Source organism: Micromesistius poutassou (genome assembly GCF_964030765.1).
Source record: "Micromesistius poutassou genome assembly, chromosome: 4".
NCBI classification, from domain to species: domain Eukaryota; kingdom Metazoa; phylum Chordata; class Actinopteri; order Gadiformes; family Gadidae; genus Micromesistius; species Micromesistius poutassou.
The window spans coordinates 18,521,729-18,545,890 of NC_140274.1; the positions used below are offsets into that span (position 1 = coordinate 18,521,729).

Sequence of the window (24,162 nt, forward strand, 5' to 3'; positions counted from 1 at the left end):
TGAGGTTATCAAGGTCACATTACTTCGTCAGCAGGTCACATGACATCACAGGGGGTCATATGATGTCATCAGGAAGTCACATGACATCATCAAGAGGTCACATGACGTCCAGCAGAAGGCCACATGACTTACAGCAGGAGGTCATGTGACATCGTCAGAAGGGTCACATGACGTCAGGCGGTAGGTCACATGACTTACAGCAGGAGGTCACATGACCTCAGGCGGGAGGTCACATGACTTACAGCAGGAGGTCACATGACGTCATCAGAAGGTCACATGACATCCAGCAGGAGGTCGCTGGGGTTAGCGATGGCGAGGCGGAAGGACTGGCGCGAGGCGGGCAGCTCGGACGAGAGGTCGTGACCCCGGCCAGGAAGGGAGGAGAGGGGGCTGGAGGGAGGCTGGGGGGTGCCGTCCTCAGCAGGGGGGTCATCCACTTCCTGTCCACTCAGGAGGGCAGGAGGGGCTAGTTCCTGTCTCTGCCTGCGCTCAGAGCCACTGCTAGGACTTCCTGTAGGAGGAAAACACACAGATGACATCATGCTGATGATATCCTACTGATGCCATCTCACTGATGATATCCTACTGATGATATCCTACTGATGCCATCTCGCTGATGCCATCTTGCCATCTCAATGAGGACATGCTACAGACGACATCATGACATCCTATTTATCCTCTAGCCAATGTTTTTTATCACATAAATGGGGATATTGATGAAATAGCTGGAGATATTGATGATATAGTGATGATATTGAGAATCAAGACAAAGTCATTGATGATATAAAGAGGATAAACAGAGGAGAACATTGCTGATTTAGGTGAGGATATTGTTGACATAGGGAGGATATTGGTGATAAAGTTGAAGATATTGTTAAGATATATAGTTGATGGAATTATGTATTTATGATATAGCTGCCGGTATTGATTATCTACTGACAATATAGCTGAAGGCAATGCTGACGGTATTATATATAGATGAAATAGTTCAGGCAGGGTGACCTCTGACCTCCACTTTTGTGGCTCCGTGGGGGTCCCCAGGGGGAGTGCAGGGGGGGAGGGGGGGATCCGTAGGGGTGAGGGACAGGGTACTGGCCAGGGAGGGACCCCCGCTGATGGAGAGGAGCACAGCCATCTGGAGACATCCCCATGTCTGGTAGAGAGGAGGAGGAGGAGGTGGAGGAGGTGGAGGAGGTGGAGTGGGAGGAGGAAGGGAGAGAGCAGAGAGGAGACGAAGAGGAACGAGCAAGGGGAGTGGACAGCGGAGGAGGAAGAAAAGAGAGGAGGGAGGAGAGGGCAAAGGAAAGCGAGGGAAGGGGAGAGGAGAGAAGAGGGGAGCGGGTCCGAGGGGGAGGGGAGAGTAGATGTGTGGGATAGGGAAGAGGGAGGCGAGAGGAGAGGCTTAATATCACAGAAACACGTACAGAGAGACAGAGGCCAGAGGAGACAGAGCTATGAGAGGACGAGATACTCACCTCCTGTGGTGGTCTTGTTGAAGGCGTAGTAACACTGCTCTGAAAAGCTGATCTTACTGACGGTGGGTCTGATGTGTCCCGAGGCTAGCAGGTTAGCGGCGTAGCGGCGCGCCTCCCTGCGGTCGGAGAAGCCCTCCACCCTCCGCTGGAGCCAGTCCACCACCTCAGAGCCTGTAGTAGCATCACCTCTAACCTTTAACCCCTACTGTACCTCCAGCACAACATCACATTGTGTGTTTGTGTAGCGGTTCACCTAAGAAGACGTTAGGGATCGTGTGTGTGTGTGTGTGTGTGTGTGTGTGTGTGTGTGTGTGTGTGTGTGTGTGTGTGTGTGTGTGTGTGTGTGTGTGTGTGTGTGTGTGTACCTATGAAGGCGTTAGGGATAGTGATTTTCAGCCACATCCTGTCCCGTACTTCGAGACCTGACTGGGGATTGGCCATCGCCTTGGCAACGATCGCCATGTCACTGTGGATGGTCAGACGATGCTCCTCCTCCTGACCTACAGAGAGATGGACAGAGAGCAGTAGAGTGGTAGGAGCGTGAAGGGTAGAGGTTAAATATAGAGGATAGAGAGAAGAAGGTAGAGGGTAGGGAGTAGAGGGTAGAGGGTAGAGGGTACAGAGTAGAGGGTAGAGGGTAGAGGGTAGAGGGTAGAGGGTACAGAGTAGAGGGTAGAGGGTAGAGGGTAGAGGGTACAGAGTAGAGGGTAGAGGGTGGAGGGTGGAGGGTAGAGGTTGGAGGGTAGAGGGTAGAAATAGAGGGTAGGGAGTAGAGGGTGGAGGGTAGAGGGTAGAGAGCAGAGAGTAGAGGGTAGAGGGTGGAGGTTAGAGTAGTAGGAGGTACATGTAGAGGGTAGAGCCTAGGTACCGTAGTGGGGGGGTAGGAGTCCGGTCATGGCCGCTGTGTGTGACACCCAGGCTGCTGGGTCGATGGGTCTCACCGGTTCACCTGGAACACACATACCATGTTAAGTTTGTGAGTAATGGAAGTGCTTGTGTAACGTATTGTGTAGTGTGTGAAGTGTGTGAGTGTGTGTCTTACTCCTGGCGAGTGTGAAGCAGCTCTCTGGCTGTGGGTCCCAGCACTTCACAACTGTCAGTGTGATGGGCCTGCAGACAGACAGACAGGTGGTCAGACAGACAGTCTTTGTGTCTAGTTACGGTTAAGCCAGTTAAGGTTAGGTTAGTTAAGGGTCTTACCCGGGTTTGTGGACAACGTCTCTCAGAACTCTGACGGCCTCGTCATTAGTCATGTTCTCAAATGTGATGTCATTCACCTAAAACACACACACACACACACACACACTAACTGGTCAGACGGACAGGGGTTACGACAGACGATTTGTCAGACACGCGGGTGGTCAGACAGACAGGTAGCCCCACCTGCAGCAGCATGTCTCCCGGCTCGATGCGTCCGTCCGCAGCCACCGCCCCGCCCTTCATGATGGAGCCGATGTAGACGCCCCCGTCGCCCCGGGAGCTGCTCTGGCCCACCAGGCTCACGCCCAGGAAGGCATAGCGCTCTGCAACACAGCGCAGCACTGTGAGGTCACTCTGTGATGTCACACAGACTGACGTCACAACGCTGTGATTTCACCGCTGTGATGTCACAAAGTTCTGGTGTCTCGTCACACACAGATGCCGCCACACTTTGATGTCAGAGAACAATGTTATGTCACACACGGATGTCTCACGCTCTGGTGTCTCGACACTGTGATGTCACAACACAGTGATGTCACACACGGATGTCACAAGTTCTGGGGCCTCATGTACTAAGACTTGTGTGGATTTCTGACTAAAACTTTGCGGACGCCAAAATCTGGAAAGCTGCTGCGCACAAAAAAATCTGGATGTATCGATCCTTGCATAAGCACGATTTCACACAGATTCTCTTTGTACATCCCAATTAACGTGAAATTGAGTGCACATGCACCGATTATATACACATTTTGTGCATGCTTTTATATTCTCATTTATTTGGATGCATGCTGATGATAGGTTGTTCCCATACACCCAAGGTGTCAATAATATGTAGGCATAATTCGAAATTGGCCGACTGGTTCATTGATGGATTGATTTTAAGTAACAATGGCTTGTGCTTACTCCACTCAACATCACATAATAATATTGCAGTCAAGAAATTCACAACACATGCGTGAAGACAGATCAATTAGCCCAGATGTCATGCGTGGTCCGGAAAATATGTAACGTTTAATAAACAAGCCATCACTCAAAATAATATTGCTGGGGCTTCCTTTTAATTTCCTTTTAATTCCAATATTGACAATTTAGTTTTATGGGTCTGTTTAAGTTTAGCCTAACAACAGTGTGACATCATGCGTCTCGACAACAATAACGCATGATTTAAGCGCATTTAAGATGACGCATTCCGACGTTCAAATCCACTTTGAACTAGCCTCATATTGCAATATTACTTCATGACCCGTGATCGAGTAGGCCTAATGTTGTTGCGCTGCATTGCCTCTATGTGCCGCCAACTGACAAAATGCAGCAGAAATGTGCGTAAGCCAGGCATTTGGTTTGCGTGGAGAACCGCACTTTCTCACGTCAAGTCAATCTTTGTACATCCGAACATTTGCGTGAGAAGTTGCTTACGCAGCTTTTTTGTGCGTACACAAGCGTTGTATATGAGGCCCCTGGTGTCTAAACACTGTGATGTCACAACACTGTGATGACACACTTTCTGATGTCTAGGGTTAACCTAGAAAGAACCCTAACTAAATATGAGATAACAATCAATACAAAAGCGAGGAGAACAACCACATGCAACCACAGGGGGTGGAGTAAACTATTACATGGCAATAAACTATTACACAGTCTAAAGGATTGAGGTTACGTAGGCCTCAATCTCAGAATCACATGGTGATTCTGAGATTGGTCTGTAATCTCAGACCAATCTCAGACGTGGTCTGTACAGAGTCGGAACATCACCAGCTAATTAATATTACCAAACGTCTTCACACACTCTCAAACATACAGAGATGTGTGTAATTAATTACATATGCAATGGTTATATTAACAATCAAATACATGGAAATATATGGCAAAATGCTGCAGCATTATTGTCTGAGAGGTTAGGCGTTCCCTTTGTCTGAACATGGCCATTTCTTCCTTGTTCTCGCGGTATTTCAAACATGTGTATTTTTTCCGTGGTCCATTAGGTATTTTAAAGCGTATTTTCCAGGGGGGGTTTTACGACGGTTTTGTCCTCAATGGCCTTCCATAGAAAAGTGTTATGTAACAACTCTGTGATGTCACACAGTCTGATGTCTCAACACTGTTATGTCACGACACTGTGATGACATATGCTCCGACATCTCAACACTGGGAGGTCTCATTACTGTGATTTCACACGTCCTGATGTCTAAACACTGATGTAAAATCGCTTTGATGACACACGCTGTAATGTCTAAACGCTGTGATGCGTAACACTGTGATGTCATACAGAGGGAACAGGAATGACATGTAGATGGCAGGCGGGAATTCGAACCAATACTCTGTATTGCCTACATGGTTAGCACTGCCAGGCTGGTTTAGTTAGTATTTAGTGAACCAACTCAACCTGGTTGAATACGTTTAGGGTGTCACAAGCTGATGTCACAGATCACAGTGTTGGGATGACAGACACTGATAAATAAACTAAGAGGAGTTTACTCACCGGTGTTCAGGGTGACAGACAGGATGTTGAGAGACAGCGAAGACCCAGTGACACTGCTTTGTGATTCAGACTACACACACTCACACATAGAGAGACAGACGGAAAGATGGAGAGGCAGAGGGATAGATGCAGATATAAAACACATTTTTTTCATTTGTGTGTGTGTGTGTGTGTGTGTGTGTGTGTGTGTGTGTGTGTGTGTGTGTGTGTGTGTGTGTGTGTGTGTGTGTGTGTTCCTACCCGCTCCATGTGTGGTTTTTCTTCCATTCGACGGCGCCGCCGGTGGCGCCTGACGCGGTGGGAGTCACTCTGCTCTGTCGATTGGCTTAACCTGCTGTGACATCACAGTACAACATCACAGTATCGTGAGGAATCAATATATCACAGCAAATGTCCAACCCGTGCTGTCTGTCTCTCTCCCTGTCTGTCTGTCTGTCTGTCTGTTTGCGTCTCGGGGTCTTGTGTGAGGGCTTTTAAGCTTTGAAGCTTTTAACTGGAGAACAGAAGTCACTCCATTGGTGGCCCATGGTCCCATTATCTTTCAACCAATAGGAAAGCTGGGATCTTATGGACAGAAGAGTCTCTTGAAGCTTTTTAGAGCAGAAGATTTCACACACACACACACACACACACACACACACACACACACACACACACACACACACACACACACACACACACACACACACACACACACACACACACACACTCTATATGTTTTTTACAGTATGTTTTATGTGTGTGTGTGTGTGTGTGTGTGTGTGTGTGTGTGTGTGTGTGTGTGTGTGTGTGTATGTGTGCGTTTGTGCGTGTATATGTATGTGAGCATGATATGTGTGTGTATTGTGTAGTCTACCTATCTCCAGAGTCCTCTTCCCCAGAGAAGCTGGTGGTCTCTAATTGGCTGCTGAGCAGGCTTGAAGAGCTGTCACCGTCACCAGGCTCCGCCCCCTCGGGCAGCTGAGGGTGGAGGTGGCGTCCTGCAGAAGGCGCCAGACATCAACATCAACTGTTAGACCACTAGAGACACCACCAGTTACACCACTAGAGACACCACCAGTTACACCAGTAAAGACACTATAAAACCAGCTGTTAGACACTGAAACCACTAGAAACACCACCAGTTACACCACTAGAGACACCACCAGTTACACCACTAGAGACACTAGAGACACCACCAGTTACACCACTAGAGACACCACCAGTTACACCACTAGAGACACTAGAGACACCACCAGTTACACCACTAGAGACACCAGCAGTTACACCACCAGTTACACCACTAGAGACACCACCAGTTACACCACTAGAGACACTAGAGACACCACCAGTTACACCACTAGAGACACTAGAGACACCACCAGTTACACCACTAGAGACACTAGAAACACCACCAGTTACACCACTAGAGACGCTAGAGACACTAGAGATGGTAGAGACACCAGCTGTTAGACCACTTGAGACACTAGAGACACTAGCTGTTAGACACTAGAGACACTAGCTGTTAGACTACTAGACACCAGAGAAACTAGAGACACTAGAACAGCTGTAAGACTAATAGACACCAGAGACAATAGCTGTTAGACACTAGAGACACCAACTACTAGACACTAGAGACACCAACTACTAGACACCAGAGACACCAGATGTTGAGACACTAGACACACCAGCTGTTGAGACACTAGAGACACCAGCTGTTGGGACACTAGAGACACCAGCTGTTGGGACACTAGACACACCAGCTGTTGAGACACTAGAGACACCAGCTGTTGAGACACTAGAGACACCAGCTATTGAGACACTAGAGCCACCAGCTACACCAGACACCACAGGGGAACATAGGAGAACATAGGAGTACACAGAAGGACATAGGAGAACATAGGAGAACACAAGATAAACCACGAGAACACAGGAGGACATAGGAGAACATAAGAGGAAAGAGTGTATCTTACCATCTCTCGGCCGCAGCCTCTCTCTCTTCCCATCTCTCTGCTGATCCTTCTCTCTCTCCAGCCGCCTCTCTCTCTTTCCCTCTCTCTCGAGATCCTCTCTCCCTGATGGTCTCTCGCCCCGTTCACCCACCTCATGGTTCCCGGCAGAAGCACTGAGGTCACATCACAACATGCATTTACTTTCAACAACATGGCCTTACTTTCAATAACATGGCTTTACTTAACATTTACACTCAGGAGCAGTCACAGGGTGTTTTCCACCCCAATACTATACTAAGATATAGTATTGGGAAACAGTTTAAATTTCGTTATCAGCTATCTAATAGGTTGACATATTGTCTGTCTTTAGTCCAAGACCAATCTGAAATAAATCTGTACTATTTCAACATGTTATTTGGTTTTTCAAGCGAATATCATCAAACTAAAACCACAGTGGTAAGGGTTAGGCTTAGGTTATTACCCTTTTTAAGTAGGCTCATATTTATATGAACAAACAAATTAACAAATCAAGCTGTTCTCTAGCCATACTCTGCGTGCACGGCGATGCGTATCAGACACAATAAGGTTTATTGTATTTCATAGGTCTATATTACAAATTGAGAGATAACACTTTCTCACTCCAAACAGCCACCAGGTCTGATGTCACAGCAGCCCACATAGAGGAGCGTCGGGCACGCTTTGGCCCAACCTCGGCCATCCACGTACAGTCACACTAGGGACCAGCCATAGAGCTAACCGCGTCGCTCCCACTAGAGACTGGCCATAGAGCTAACTGCTAACATTCCCACTGGGTACTAGCCATAGAGCTAACTGCTAACAGGGTTACACACTGGAAAGAGGGGGGTCTGGAATCTCCAAGGCCGCCTGTTCTCTCCAGGGGAGGCGGGGCCAGAGAGGGAGTGGGCGGGGCTTCAGCAGTCAGGTCGTCCGGCTCAACACCATCACCTGCAACCAGCTAGAGGGGCAAACAGACAGACAGACAGACAGACAGGCAGACACACAGATAGACAGACAGACAGACAGACAGACAGTCAGAGATTCCATTTCAGGAATTTATTGTTTAACGTAATCGAGGATGTGACATCACCAGAGCTGTCTGTATGCGTTTGTTGTGTATGCATGTATGCGTGCGTGTGTGCACTTGCGTGCATTTGTCTTACCCAGGATATAACTCGGCCATTATAACATGGCAGTTTAGCGTTGTCATCGGTGATCTCCTCTTTGACCACCCTGAACACACACACACACAGACGCGGCGCGTGCACACACAAGCGCGCACATACAGACGCACAGGCGCGTACAAAGACCCACGCACGCACACACACGCGCACGGAAGCAGACGCAACAAATGAACACGCGCAAACACGAAAGCACGCACACACACACACACACACACACACACACACACACACACACACACACACAAAATAGTGTTGGTCAGACAGTAGGCGTACCTAGCAGTCTAATAAAACCTTCGAAACCATATCTAATCAATACTACCAAATGAGCGGAAATAAACAATGGAAAGGCTTGATATCATTCTGAACACCCCCACACACCCTCCAGTTCATTTCAATACACGCATAATCATGTTTATTAAAAGTATTATATTGTACCCGTTATTCAACGGACTCACCCGAAATCCACGTCCACAGACTTAAAGAAGAACTTGTAGTTCGGCTTGTTGATGGCGCTCCGGAAGTCCCCGAGGGTGACGCGATCAGCGGGTACGCTGAGCCGGACCAGGTAGGGCGTCTCCTGGCCGTCCAGGTGGTAGATGACACGGGTGTCTCCCATCACGGGGGGAACGGGGAGGGCCGAGGCCCGGTGTGCTGCTCAGTTCCTACCTGCTGAAGACTCCAAGCGGCTACCGTCTGAGAGCAACCGGTGGCTAACCGGATGGTTATATTTGATATGTACGCTGGTTTTCAGTGGGCCGAGGTCTAATTAACAAACACCATCTTGTCTGCATCTTCTCCATCACCATCATCATCTGGACCAGTATGTAAAGCTCCCCGGAACAGCACACTCCGCACGTCCGGTCTCCACATTTCAAAGTAAAACACCTCCAGGCCAAACGAATGTATCAATGTTTTATTTTATGTTTTAGGAGAATATAGAAAAAAAAAAACATTGATACATTCTCTTGATGGAATGAAACAAAATATGAAATAAAATAACATATCAACAAACTTACTATAATCAGGCGTGATTTTCTATATTATCGTTTTTTTTCCACATTTCAAAGTAAAACACCTCCAGGCCAAACGAATGTATCACTGTTTTATTTTATGTTTTAGGAGAATATGGAAAAAAAAAAAACGATAATATAGAAAACCAGGCCTGATTATAGTAATGTTTGTTGATATGTTATTTTATTTCATATTTTGTTTCATTCCTGCAAGAGAATGTATGATCAATGTCGGGGCACACGCAGACACACACACACACAAACACAGTGATTTAGAACGGTCTTCACCGTTCCCCAAACCAGCTACTTGAACACATCAACAGCTAGTTAGAGATCAAGCAGGTAGTTTAATACGTCTCAACCAGCTAGTTAATGAAAAGTGGGTGTTTTGATCATTGTATTAAAGGCTGTCTGCAATAAGAACAGTAAAGCTCCTCCTTTAAAGAGGGCAGTGATGGCATCAGAGGCAGACCTGGGATGACGTCACTCGGAGGACTTCTTTAAAGAGGGCAGTGATGGCATCAGAGGCAGACATGGTATGACATCAGAGGCAGACCTGCGATGACGTCACCCGGACGTCAGACTGAGAGATGGAAACGTTTCTGTGGCTCAGATTGGCCTTTTCTCACCCTTTTTCATTTGTAAATTTATCAAAACAATGCTTGTGGCTGCAGAATATTCCAGGACGGCCGTGTATCCGCCAGCACTCCCTGTCCACTGCTGACTTCACTATTTTGTCTTAAGAACTTATTTGCAGAATAGTTCTTACAGTGCCACTGTGCCAGTCGTCTGTTAGCACTGCGCCAGCAATGCATTAGCCCTTAGTTAGCATTGTGTAAGCAGTGAGCTAGTAATGGGTTTTTTACCTCTGTTAGTGCTAGCTTGGTTCACTGACATAGACCCTCTCTGCAGCCTGTCCTAGCCATGACTGTAGCATGATGGATGCAGCATGGAGAATGTAACTGGCTGAATTTATCCCGTCACATCCAGTAGCCTGTAGCATGTTTCCTGTAGCATGGTGGATGTAGCCTAGTGCCTTGAGCATGTAGTAGTATGGTGGCTGTAGCATGTAGCAAGTTGGATGTAGCATGGTGACTTTAGTATATAGATTGGTGGAAGGCCGCTAGGTGAGTGTGAGCTGGTGTTTTTATAATCTGATGTCCCAGTGTATCACTTGGGCGTATTGCATATCACGCAGTTATTAAACATTGAAAAAATTATCACATAGAAAATCAGTCAGGGTCTTTAACACAGCCCGGAGCACCCATCGATACTCTGCCCCAGGAAGCGCCTGTTCTGGTGCAAAGGGGTGGGGCCAATACGACATGGCCTCAATGTTCAGGCAGAGACGTCCACCTTCCAGAGTATCAAGGCAGCAGTGGTGCTGGAAGGAGGAGGAGGAGAGGGGCTGGAGGAGGTACTGCTGTTTGTTTGAGGAGTTGGAAGGGAGGGGTTTGTCTGTGGAGGAGGAGGAGGAGGATATGGGGTGGAGGAGGTACTGCTGTTCATTTGAGGAGTTGGGAGGGAGGGGTTTGTCTGTGGAGGAGGAGGAGAAGAGGGGGTGGAGGCGGTACTGCTGTTCAATTGAGGAGTTGGGAGGGAGGGGTTTGTCTGTGGAGGAGGAGGAGGAGAGGGGAAGAAGGAGCTGGTGTTATTATCTAAGGGAGGAGTTTGAGTTATGAGGGAGGGGTAAGTTTGAGGCGAATGTGGTGAGGAGGGGCTGGGGTTAGGAGAAAGAAGAGAGGGGGCAGGCTTTGAAGGAGGAAGAGGAGGCGAGGGGTTAGAATGAGGAAGATGAGGAGAGCGGGCTGGGTTAGACGGAGGAAGAGGACAGGGGGCGGGGTTAGGAGGAGGAGAGGGGGTGGGGTTGGGCGTCTGGAAGATGATTTGCTGTAGGGAGCGTCGGAGGTTTGGGTGCAGTCGCCCCTGGGTCTGGTTGTAGGTCTCCATGGCAACGCACTTCATCACTCCAGCCACAAGGTCTTCGTACAGCGGAACCGTGTACATCCTCGATGTCTAAATCAACACAATTATTAATAAATAATCAATTAAATCATACAATTAATCAAAATGAGAACTAATCAATCTATTATCATGAACCTCCTATAACCCTAACCCTAACCCCATTATTTCTGTAACTGTGCCAGTGTTAGCCAGCAGGCTAATTTTCAACTGTAGTCCTGTAGTCCAGGCGTTTTGTTTCTTCTCCATCTTTCTATCATGTACATAGAGGAATGTTTTGTGCGTGTGCATATACTGACGTGTTTGTGCAGGAAGGTCCTGACAGCTGGTATCTCTGGGGGGTAATTGCTCCTGACGACCATCTGCAGCCATCGGATCTGGACCTCCGCACTCTGAGCGGAGAGCAGCCTGGAGTATGTCCCGCTGAGACCCTCCATCACCTCTATATACATTTTATACATACACGTTATATTTACATTGTATACACAGCCTGGAGTACATCCCGCTCAGACCCCCCCCTGCCCCCAATCACCTTTATATAAGTTATATATAATATATACACACTTAACATACAGCCTGGAGTAAGTAGGCCCCGCTCAGACAGTTTTGTAGATAGTAGTATTGTGCTTCAACAGATTTAGTAGTGTAGTACAGTAATATTTTACTACAGTAGTAGCCATATAGTAGTATTATACTGCAGTAATACTGCTGCAGTAGCAGTTGTGCTATACTAGTTTTAGTCATAGTACTATAGTAGCACTGCAGTACCGTGGGCCAGTGGGCAGCGGTCCAACATGCGGTCCAGGAAGAGCACGGTCTGGAAGGAGCTCCAGGTGGAGAGGTCAAAGGCTGCAAGGGCGTTAGGGTCGGGGGCGGGGTCTGCCCAGAGGTCACACAGCTGGTGCACGGGTCGTGTGAGGACGCCGCCGGCTGATAGGTCAGGCTCATAGAGGGGCGCCCCCAACCCCCCCAACCAGCGATCAAACTCCAGACCTGGCAACACACAGGAAGTGACATCATAGAAACAGCTGAGGCAGCATGACAGGTAGAACGCCGATTTGCTTATTAAAAGGGAGGGTGGGGAGGATGGGGAGCTAGACAGCTGACCAGCTGAACCCAGGTCTTACCTTCTCGATGGGCCACACCCTCTTCCTTCAGGTCAGGGAAGAAGTCCAAGAAGAGCTCTATCAGGTCCTCAGCCACCACACTGCTAAACTTAAACTGGCTGATATAGGCCTACACACACATGCACACAGGTGAGTGTGTTGGACAGGTAGATGTGTCCACATGGGACAGGCGAGTGGGACACATGCGAGTGTGGAACTCACCCTGAGGAAAGCATCGAAACGTGCAACATCTCCGCAGAGCTTGGAGAGGTAGGAGGCGAAACAGAAGCCCTTCTCATAGGTGAAGAGGTTCATCAAAGTGCTGGGATTCACACCTGGACACAGACAGGTACAACCATACACAGTGTAAAATATATGCCTGCCTGCCTGCCTGCGTGCATGCATGTATGTATCTTACCTGGTTCAAATGTGACTTGTAATTTGCTGACGGGGCTGTCATCCCCAAGGAGGCGGAGCTGTCGGTGTAGGGCGTCTAATCGAAACTCAGTTTCCAGACAGGTGAACGCCTCGCCTGGGGACACAGTAGTAATGTACAGGGGTGCACATAACTGGTACGCAAGAGTGCATGCGCCCCCATAATCAGGGATGCGTAACGTCACTACAACACTTTTGTGTAACTAACGGGAGATTGAAAAAACAAAATACATTGAGCTATGGCGGTCGCCACCTAAAAGAAAAGAAAGAAAAAAAAGAAAAAGGCGGAGCCTTAAAAAACGGAGCCGGAACAGAAGAAAATGTATTTTTTAAAAATAGTGGTGCCAAGATGTTCCGTGGCTCGAAACGATTGATAAACGCACTGAAATGTGCGCTGTGCACCACTCACACACTGGAGAACTGTGCATAATCAGCTTATCGCAACGTTCCTTACTGTGAGACATTCAAACTCTCCGTGGTCAAGCTGCTGCATTTTTATTTAAAAAAAATAAAGGTGGAGCAAAAAACCCTGCTGTGCTTAAGAAGTTGTGTAATGAAAAAGGAATCTCCTTTGTGAAACTGGGTAAGTTTCATAAGATCAGATGTTATGTGTGGAGCTAGGTGTGGGGTGTGTACCAAACACCATCTCCTGGTACTCACCTGAGTAACTCACTAAAAAAAGGTATGTGCACCCCTGGTAATGTAGTAAGATAATACTGCTAAATGTAGAATTATAATATCTTTAGACTATTATACTGCCAGACCTAATTTTTAGGCCTAATATAATGTATACCGTAGGCCTGGGTAGTGATGCGGCGCTGGGCATAGGTGGCCAGGCCTTCACTCAGCCACATGTCCTCCCAGGTGGCGTTGGTGACAGCGTTCCCGAACCAGCCGTGGGAGATTTCATGGATGACGTCGATCAGCAGGAAGTCCCGACTCTCAAGGATGGAGGAGATGATGAAGGTGAGGCAGGGGTTCTCCATGGCAACGATGGGGAAGGAGGGGGGCAGGAATACAATGTCATACCTGGGGACGCATCCCTCCGTTAGGCAATCCATTCTTTTGATTATTGATCAGCACCCTTACTCATGAAGTAGCAGTACTGAAGACTGGTTGTACTGGGCAGCCAGCTCCCAGTAGAACCAGTAGCAAACTGGTTGTGTGGTACGGTGGTTTGATGTGGAAGTGGTGGTGAGGTGGTTGGGTGTGGAAGTGAGGTGGTCCTGCAGGAGGTGGTGGTGGATGTGGTAGAGGAGGTGTGGAGGAGGATTTACCTTCCCCAGGGGTAGGGTCCAAACAGGTCCTCAGCAACAGCCAGCCAGCGCTCCACGCTGCCCCCTAGCTTGTTCAGGGCACACGACAGCAGACAAGGCTCGGCCCACACCCGGCTCCTATCGGCGGATAGGACGAGAAAGCACATTCACACACCGGAACCACTTGCGGCCTAACTGATGCTAATGTGCCCTTGGGCACTGTGGTGGAATTTACTTTAACTGAAATAGTAAAAACCTCCTACAACAGTGAAGGGTCCAACACAGGCAGAAACCTCTCCATTTAGTCATGAAGGCAGCTTGGTAAGCTCATCTAATAGGACACATGTTGTCATAGAGACCGGGATGGATAAGTGATGCATGCTACAGGTTCCCCCCCCCCCAGCCGGAAGTAGGCGTGACTTCCTGTGTATCTCACCGGGGGCCCACGTCGACATGCTTCAGCTCACCAGCCACCAGCGCCACCAAGTAGGCCGGCACCGGGTACTGCATGGAGAAGTGGAAGACCCGGTCCGGCTTGGAGTAGGAGCTCCGGGTCGCACTCATAAGCACCATCACACCCTCGGGAACCTACGGACACACAGCAGGGTGATGTCACTGTTGTCAAGCGACCCGTGCTGGGCTGGATGCTGCAGGGTGCTAGAGGGTGCAGGGTGCAACTCACGCGGACGGTAGCAGAGTAGGTGCTCTTCACGGCTGGAGTGTCGAAGCAGGGGAAGAACGACCTGTTGGAGACCGAGTGGCCCAGGGTGAAGACCAGAGGCTGGGATTGCCCGCAAGTCAGGGGAGCATCCAACCACCACGTCTGAGATACAAAATATACACACATTTTATATTTTTATTTATATATAGTTATACACACACAGTATACACACACACACACACACACACACACACACAACCTATATTTTGTATATAGGTTACATATCTAGTATATATACATGCAATGTACATCTCGAATAGAATATACATAACACATTATACATACCCCATATAACAATACCCACACCCGCACACACACTGTGATTGTTAAGGTGATAACCTACCGCCGGACCGTCCGTGGTGGTGAAGCGTAGAGTGATCTGGAAGCCCTTCCCCCGCTGGACCACCACGCCAGGCAGGCTGATGTTCAGAGAGGAGCCGTAGTCTGTAAAGGGGTCCACCCGGTACGTGAGAGAGACCGGTCGGTCGAGCTGCGCCGAGCCGGGCATTTTGCAGTCGATAGAGTGGATGAGCAGCGACGGGTGTGTGTCCAGGACTAAAGTGTCAATGCCCGGCTGGATAGGGACTAGATCCAACACCAGCCAGCCCGTCATCTCCTTCAGTGTGAAGTTAAGCCGCAGGTCGAGGTGGAAGTGGTTCAGCTGAAAGCTCTGGAAGTTGGACGCCGACGCGACATCGACGAGTGGACACCTGGCGGAGCCGGGGTGGGGGCGCCTGGCCCGGGCAGCCTCGGGTCCGGGACGCCCATGGACCGGCAGCGGTTTGCGGCAGCAGCACAGGCTGGTGCTGGTGCTGGTGGGTGGGTGTGGGTCTGCCATGATATATGTGGGTCCGTCCAAGATCACCTACATCTAGACGCGGGGGTTGTCGGGCTAATCTCGACCCTATTAGAACCTTTAACCCCGAGGCTTAAGTCCTGGTACCGGGTCGGCTGTAGTACGGACCAGACCTGGGTGAATGGATAGTCCCGCGCACTCGACCATAACCCGACCAGGTCCAGAATACACACAAACCCGGTGAAAAAGTATAGCAATCCGATTAGCAGGGCTAATTAGCCGCTAGCCTTAGCACAAAAACTTCAAGTAGTTCATTAGGAGTGTCTGCTAAGTGAATCCCAGCGGAGCTAAAGCCGCTCCCGGCGGGTCGCTGGTGGAGGACACATGTGGGAACTTTAAAGGTCTCCCCATAAAGCTTCACGTCAACTCTTCAAAACATAGAGAAAGTCAGCGGTGCAACCGAACAGGAAGTAGTGACAGGAAGTCGCCTAGTAACATGGAGATCGCTGGGGAAGTTTGTGGCCGGGGGCCCTGCCCCTTCAACCGGGGGCCATAACCCTAACCCTGCCCTCCAACCGTGGACCATAACCCCTAAACCCCGCCCCTCCAACCCAATCCGTGGTTTATGGTCCTCCTGCAGCCATACACACACACACACACACACACACACACACACACACACACACACACACACACACACACACACACACACACACACACACACACACACACACACACACACACACAGGGTCACTACTAGGCCTAATTATGGAGGACAGAATTTAAGTTTCTTTTTTTTCATCGAAATATAATACAAACATTAATCAATTGTGTGTATTTTGATGTTCTGGAAATGTATAAATCCTACCAGAAATGTTTGATTCGTAATTGCAACATGTTCTAAATACGAATTAAATACATTGTGTATCAACTATAATATATATATAATATGAGGACAACTATAATATAATGAAAATCATATGATTATCATTAGCACACACAATGCCTCTGTCTTCATTCTTTCTATTATTATTCACATTCTGACTGTTGAGAATATTAAAAGAAAATCTATTTTATTAAATGTAATTTGAATTTGTACCTCATGTTATACATTTAAGATCAAACTGTTATTTGGACTACTGACTTAATTGAATTGTACAATTCATCTCATGTATTTGTTTACTCCCTGTTCCTACAGTATAGTAATGTTTTAGTGATGTTTCTTATATAGTCCAAGCTTTATGTTTTAATATTTCAGAATTAACTTAGAACAAACCCCTGGAGTAAGATTATGAATAACTTGGCATCAACTGAAAACTGACTGCTAAAACAAATTAATTAATTAATTACTGTACTCATGTTGTATATTAAGTCTTCCCAGCATGCACAATTGCAAAGTTGCACATTTATTTAATCAGTTAAAGGGGTCATATTATTCTTTTTGTTTTTTCCCTTCCCTTTAGTATGTTATATCAGTTTTTTTTTATCTATGTATTATGCACTATTCTGACCAGTCTTTAGATTATACTGAGCATTGCTTTCTGAACTGTGTAAACACTGATCAGTTGGATTTATCTTTATACAAGCTGTAATGTTACAGCCTAAACCCAGTTACATACCATTATTTACTATGCTCTGAGCCACTGTTCTTTCATTTCTCTAGATACCCAACAGTGTAGTTCTTCCTGAAATCCACAGCCGGGGCTGTATTACAAGGACATTGTGTTCATGTGTTTACATCGTATCTATGGTCAAGCTGTCTAGGGTGTTTTCCCAAAGTTCAGGAAAGGTGAAAGCACCACAAAGCCAATATAAACAGGCCCTACTCTTACACTGTAAACATTTGTCACATCTTATTGTCACTTATTATGGGCTTTACAGATGTACAAGGAAGGGGATTTAGATAAGTACTTTCTTTAAACAGACTATTTGAATTCATTATTTGACAGATGTAGATGATTTACTGATGAGGCTTGTCTCAGACCTAAACATTTGTTGAGAAGTTAGACAATCCCCACACTTGTCAGCCCAATACGATGGACTGTCAAACTTTGATTACAAATTAAATTGTCAAGACTAAATTTGTAATATTTAGTCATCATTTACAGTCCGATCCAACTGGCTTGATTTGTTGCACCAAATTGTATTTCATTGTTATCTTTGGATGTTATAAACCAAGACTGCCCTGCTATCAAATAACCATTCTGAATATGATAAAATCAAGATATGTCCAACTAAGCAAAATAGCTGAACTATATGTTAAGGTCTGTAAAACTGCCCAGTTGTATATAACTGAATTGAGCAGTGTACACATGTTAAAATTAAGACTTGATTTGAACCACCAGATTCTGCTGGTTATTCCCCAAATTTGTTTAACGCAATCCCCAGATTATGAAAGGTAATCTTCTATTCCAATATCTTTTATTAGGAAACACATGATGGTTCATACAAACAAGGATGCCCATGGATTGTAGTTATATGGTATAAAGAGTGGATCAGACAGTTATTGGGACCAGATTTTTTTTATTGTATATTTACAACAACAAAGGAGCAGCTCAGATTCGGGAGGGGTACATCATCTGAAAAACAAACAAAACCAATCAGATTATTAACATTGATAAACAGACCACTGAGCTAAACATTTACACGGCACACCTACGATGTACTACTTATACAAAATAAATGTGCACAGTGCTTGATTTAGTGGCATCTAGCGGGAAGGAGGAACCAACTGTATACAATTCTCATTTTCATTGGATTAAAACACTTATGAATGCATTACATTTCTGGCAAGTCCATCCTGCTAGATGTCACAAATGTATACAATTCACCATAATCTTCAGAACCTCCCGATAACACGATCACATGTTCAGTTTCACTACATGGATCAGTATGGAACTCTAGTATTCCCAGCCGTGAGCGATGGCTGGGAATACTTGCCTTGACTGACAAACTCAGCGTAACAAAACTTGTCAAAACATCAGTGTAGTGTGAATGAAAATTTATTTTCCACCAAGAAACTTTCTGCAATTACTGCAGTGACTGCGTTTACTCTGTTACCGTTCATTGGTTCAGGAGACGCAATTTCTGTTTTGCCAGCGGTGGCCTGCATTTGACGTCATCACCTACGACAGTCCTTGATTTGTCCCTAATACTTATTTGAAGAACCTAATAATTGTGGCAAGTTCGTCACACGATCAGGATGGTCTTCTACTCAAGCGACAACATACAAGCCCAGATTCATTTGCAGCCTGCTAGCACACTACCTCTGGTCCTACATGGACTTCTAGTCATGCAGCCAACATACCAACATAGCCAGACTAGAGCTAACCAACCCCTTGTGAATCTTGTCTAGACACCAAGGGCTAACTCACCACTCTGATCCTGTGTCCCATGGCCCTGGCTGGGAGGTTGTTGCGGAACTTGGCACGAACCATGCCGCTGTTTCCATGGGCACGAGTCACCTTTCCCCAGATTACCCGGGTCTTGTTGGGCTTACCGCCAGGGGTCACGGTCTTCCTGGAAGCAAAACACAACCGTGGTCAGACTCCTCCAGGGTCAGACTCCTAGAACCAAGGTCAGACCCAAAGCCAGCAGAAGATTTCCTTGCACACTTAAAGAATCTTACTATGAACACCTAGTCATACATTTAACACGAATTGTGTTTCCATGGCAGATGAAACACAAGTGGATGACAGTGCTCAGTCATTAGGCATTTCACAACAACTACATGCCTCAGTTGATGCAGAAGACACCACTGCTGGCAGGCCCATCATAGGGCTAAACCACTGGACTGTCAGCACTATAAAATGTATGTTTACTTGACCTACACAATACACACTTTGAATGTTTTTAACATTCAGTACCAAATATGCTCATTTGCTGTAACAAGTGTGTAGATGTGTTGTGTAGCAAGCAGTGAACCAACATAACATACCGAGCTACACAGGGAAAAAAACTGCCATACCCTGGTACTGTGTTGCTCCAGCTAAGCTTAAATAACCCGATAATACATTTTAGATGGTTAAGCCATTATGGACATGTGAGAATTTAAACACCCCCATCGTGGCACAGCAGCCCTGTAACAGTAGTTTTAGGTCTAGGAGACGGGACTTACTTCTTTGCCTTGTAGACATATGCGCAGCGCTTGCCCAGGTAGAAGTCCACCTCTGTGCGGGTGTTGACACCCTCCACTCTCAGCAGTGCAGTGTGCTCCCTCTGGTTCCTCAGACCACGCTTGTAGCCCGCAAAGATGGCCTTACTCCACAGTCTAAAAACCATGAAGACACGTTAGTCCCATCCAGAGTGCCTTCTGAACCAATGAAATAGTTTATCAAGACAGCCTGTACCCACCTTCCTGGCATCGTGACTTTACTCCACGCGAGGGTTACCTAAAAACAACAAGAAACACACGTCAGCGGACTTTAGTTGGCTCACTAGTTTGATCATCATTTCCCTGTGCTACAATTGCAGAAATGACCAAGTTTAAGCTTTGACGCCGAGACTTCGCTTCCGTACTCCGTAGCTGCAGTCTACATATGGCTATATACGTGTCGTTTGTGGAGATAGCACCCAGCGGTATATACACAACTACTTGAATATACAGAGTAGACCAAAAGATACAACACATGTGGTAACGTTTTTTTTTTTTTTTTTTACTGTTGTCACGGTATGTGAGAATGGGACCAGTCAGGCTAAGCCACCGAGCACCATCCTATCAATATCTAAAACATCCGTAGCGCGACAAACACCAATCTACGATCAATAGCCATCGGAAATATATCTCGTTCATGTAGGAGATATATGGGCAATGAACGTGATCAGGAATAAGATATATTGAGGCATTTTTGGCTGCGAGTTTTAGCTCCCATACCTTCACGGAGCGAAAAATGGAGGAAAAGGATAGTCGCTAGGAACGCTGGGAAATTATTGTTGACATGGGCGGCCGCAGAGGCGCCTGATCACAAATAACATTAAAACAAAAATGTGTCATAAAAACAGTAGCAAGTCAACCTTTATATATTTTTTCGCAAATTATTGTATTATTGTGTATTTCCGGTATTATCTTGGTGTGTTTGATTGACAACATTTAGGCCGAAAGTGTGTTCCGTTTCCATAGTAATCCACGCAAACAAGAAGGAGTTGATATCCTGGATGTCTCTTGCATTTCGTTTATTGCATTTCGTCATTTTGTTTAGATTGTAATCTTTTGGTTTAAAGATCGATTGAAATACGCAAGTAAGTAGTGATGTATTATATTATTATTAATATAAATGTTATGTGCTCTTTTTTTTTTATTTTTTTTTTACAGAAATATTACTTTATTAAATTGTTTAAGAGTAGGGTAAGGGAATATTTGTATTCCCTTACTTACTCACGGTATCTTTATAAAACGGGTGGCTTAAATCAAGCGATCTGATTGGTTCCCAACTGTTGTATATTAACCGTATACACACAGCTATGACGCCCGTTCAGTTTACGGAGTTCAGTATCACTCCGCGCCTAACTTGAACTGTTGTTTATTTATATATAAAAGCAACAGCATAGTTCACTGAAGCCTAAAAATATGTTGATTGCTGGAGAGGGTGGAAATGTTGTAAAGCAATAGGCGCACGGTGAGTGAACTGCTCGATAGTAGGCTAAATTGCCGGCGAACCAAGCTACCGTCACTAGCCTAGCCTTCTCTCTGAAGGACGCTACAGTGTGTTGCATAGCAACCGCCGTCCACTTTGCAGGCAGCCAGGAGGGACTACTTTTTTGTATTCGCCGTCCCTCCGCTGCGCGTCGGGACGGACAACGCCCCTTAACTGTGGTATAATGAGAACATACCACAGCCTGTCGTGATCTACTGCTTAAATGTATGGCTATAAATTGCATATAAAAATGTGCCAATACACATGTAAATTACTGCATAAAATAAAATATGCAACTATTTACCAGCAGTTCTCAAAGTGGGGTGTTCAGTCCCCTGGTGGTCCACGACCCATAACGTGGGTGTCCGCAAATACATTTTTTTTAATATAAATTATACATTTAAAAAAACCCAGACACAAGGCCTTATACCGTGATCGCGTGAATATCTTTTGAATAACCATTTTTCTAACTTAAAAAAACAAAACGACTTCCGAACAACATAAGCTGATATTGTATGATCATGTTGATACACCATTTTTAAAGAAAAAATAACTAAGATCCTAGAATCTGCCTGTCATCCATCACTCCAAGAATGGAGAGCCAGGCTCACCCATCTCATAACGGGTGAGCTCAAGGGTCGTTACTGAATTGTATTAGATGAGAATGTGATAGCCTAAGGCAAATATTCAAATCAAAAGTTAGGAAGTAGTAGGCTTGATTATGTATCCTGTAACACTGTTATGGTAACTTATGTTATTATTTTTTCAGAGCTTTCTGCCAATGATTTGAATGGTGAGAAATACGTTTATTATTTTGAGTTGAGTGTCCACTTTACATGGGCGTCAGTTTGGTTTGAAATGTGCTGGGGACAGAGATGCATTCGGAAGTGCATTTTCAGAAGTGCTGGGTACAATGAGGATGCACTCTTTTTTTTCTCTTTAGTGCAGGTGATGAAAGGTTCTGAAAGATGGCATACCCATGTAGCTTACTAATGAATACAATGTATACAAAAAACGGTGATGTCTGACATGTTTCATGAAGAAAGTGGTGGGTACAAAATGAATCTTGATGAAAACTGGTATGGTACTCGTCCCCAGCAAAATCTATGCCTATGCCACTTTATGACACTTAAGCGTCATGGTTTAGTAGGACTATGCTAATATCGCCTCTGTTCATTTTCTGGAAGCTTTTACGATCAGTTTCTTAAAAAGTATAAATGCTGTTGTTGAGTCGAAATGCAATTCAAACAAATAACTCTGTTTACAAGTATATAATTGGTATTACCATGATTCAAATCAAAATGTGTTTCTGTTTATCACTATGTAACAGGTCTGGAGTATTTAGGCTGAAAGGTTTTAGAATACAAAAAGTTCCAATGGCATCTAAGGGTACAAATGGTCGTATAAGCATGCTATTATCGGTGTTACGATTAGGAGGGGGTCCCTGGAAAATGTTCTATCTGTAAGGGGTCCTTGGCCCCAACAAGTTTGAGAACCCCTGCCCTTATTATAATATACATCATATCCTATAAATATATATAATATACCAAAAACATCTCCAGCATCTCTTCCATGAGAACCATCAACCAGTATCATCAACTTACTGGTTACTGGTCTATGGTCCTCATGTATTACAGACCAGGAAGAACTCAGGTTTATAAACCTACTGGTTATTGGTCTATGGTTAATCTATCACTGACCCGGATGCAGGCAGGTTTATAAATGTACTGGTTACTGGTCTATGGTTCATTTTTATGTGTGTGTGTGTGTGTGTGTGTGTGTGTGTGCTTGGTTCAGCAGGATGAGGTGGTCTCAGGTGCTCGGCGTGTGTGTAGTGTTAGAGGACTCTGCTGACCAGCTAGCCGTGCTCAATCACATCACTGTGAGTACAACCCACAGAACTGTACTATACCTACTGGTCGTTGTTTCTCATGGAAGAGAAGCTGAAGATGTTGTAGGTATATTATATATTTATATGATACAATGTTTATGTCATATCTGGTATATGAATCAGGGTCTCTTGTTCTCTGGCAGGTGGAGCCGAGGGCCAATCAGAAGCAGGGGGAGTGGCAAGAGGACCACCTGGATAAGATGGACCAAGACAGGTATGTCTGGTGCACTATCTGTCTGTCTGTGTGGCTGTCAGTCCATCATTCCTTCTGCAGGTAGTATGTGAGAAAGCCGTTGAACAGGAGTGTGTGTGTGTGTGTGTGTGTGTGTGTAGGCAGTATGTGAGACAGGTGTTAGGCAGAGCGGTGTCAGAGCTGAGAGCGCGACAGTTGTACGGCAGTCTTCTCCAGGATGTACAAGAAGAGGCAGCGGGCCGAGCTGCCTTGCTTGACATCATCACCAGGTAAACAGATAACAAGTCCTGGTTCACGCTGGTTACAAATGGCACTAAACTTCATGTATTTCAGTGCCTACATTCAACCATTCAGACACAACAAGCCCTTTGGCGGGAATAGAACGCAGGGGAGGGGTGTTTGACGATGTCCTGGATGTAGGATATGCCGGACCCTTTTGCAGCACGGTAGAAGAGTATCGACGACTTGAATCAGATAGCAGCCACCGGTAGCCAGTGCAGGGAGGGTGTAGTGTCGGAGAACTTGGGAAGGTTGAAGATAAGTCGATGCTGCTGCATTCTGGATGAGCTTATTGCTAGACCTCCCATCTTATTGCATCTATAATATTTTAAGTTTACATTGTAGATTATTCTTTTGACAATATAGGGATGATTGTATTGATATATTGATTATTGATGAATGACAGTATTCCTATGATAATTTACTGAAAAAAAACAAGATAATGCTCCAAAAGCTGAAACGTCGAATATAAACATGATAGGTGTGTCTCAGTAGGACATGCCTCCTCACTGAGGAGATAAACCAATGAAAGGTGAGATTCAACCGCTGCCCCGCCCCCTTTATCTCGTCCCGTCACTCATGCTGGTGGACGG

General features: G+C 46.0%; 3 protein-coding genes across 4 annotated transcripts; all 3 read right to left on the reverse strand.

Moving 5' to 3' along the window:
- Nucleotides 1–272: 272 nt before the first annotated feature.
- Nucleotides 273–8,903, reverse strand: LOC311342027 (segment polarity protein dishevelled homolog DVL-3-like; the record flags this gene model as incomplete). The annotated part of the gene is made up of 15 exons (XM_084466842.1): nt 273–511; nt 1,010–1,153; nt 1,476–1,646; nt 1,841–1,975; nt 2,344–2,424; nt 2,518–2,585; nt 2,676–2,752; nt 2,859–2,998; nt 5,155–5,224; nt 5,395–5,488; nt 6,011–6,134; nt 7,107–7,258; nt 7,937–8,061; nt 8,267–8,336; nt 8,743–8,903. The coding sequence occupies 15 exons, from the start codon at nt 8,901–8,903 to the stop codon at nt 273–275; spliced, it is 1,851 nt and encodes a 616-aa protein (XP_084322968.1).
- A 620-nt stretch (nt 8,904–9,523) lies between these two features.
- rnpepl1 (arginyl aminopeptidase like 1) lies at nt 9,524–16,014 on the reverse strand. 2 transcript variants are annotated; one of them, XM_084466705.1, is made up of 11 exons: nt 15,121–16,014; nt 14,739–14,879; nt 14,493–14,644; nt 14,078–14,194; nt 13,594–13,829; nt 12,784–12,897; nt 12,588–12,700; nt 12,387–12,411; nt 12,028–12,252; nt 11,559–11,701; nt 9,524–11,313 (listed from the first exon to the last, which is right to left on the reverse strand). In XM_084466705.1, the coding sequence occupies exons 1-11, from the start codon at nt 15,613–15,615 to the stop codon at nt 10,636–10,638; spliced, it is 2,439 nt and encodes an 812-aa protein (XP_084322831.1). In that variant the 5' UTR covers nt 15,616–16,014; the 3' UTR covers nt 9,524–10,635. The 2 variants fall into 2 exon arrangements, with proteins under 2 accessions (XP_084322831.1, XP_084322830.1); XM_084466704.1 differs by having other exon boundaries at nt 12,387–12,495.
- A 2,062-nt stretch (nt 16,015–18,076) lies between these two features.
- On the reverse strand, nt 18,077–19,854 carry rpl35a (ribosomal protein L35a; the record flags this gene model as incomplete). Its single annotated transcript, XM_084466689.1, has 3 exons — nt 18,077–18,152; nt 18,948–19,092; nt 19,691–19,854. The coding sequence occupies 3 exons, from the start codon at nt 19,852–19,854 to the stop codon at nt 18,129–18,131; spliced, it is 333 nt and encodes a 110-aa protein (XP_084322815.1). The 3' UTR covers nt 18,077–18,128.
- Between the last annotated feature and the right edge of the window lie 4,308 nt (nt 19,855–24,162).

Excerpts from the sequence above, each read along its gene's own strand:
- rnpepl1 (XM_084466704.1), bottom strand. The coding sequence starts at position 15,615 with ATGGCAGACCCACACCCACCCACCAGCACCAGCACCAGCCTGTGCTGC. Across the intron at positions 13,830-14,077 it reads GGACCCTACCCCTGGGGAAG|GTATGACATTGTATTCCTGC; the intron begins GTAAATCCTCCT and ends ATGCGTCCCCAG. Across the intron at positions 12,701-12,783 it reads ACAAGTCACATTTGAACCAG|GTGTGAATCCCAGCACTTTG; the intron begins GTAAGATACATA and ends GTCTGTGTCCAG.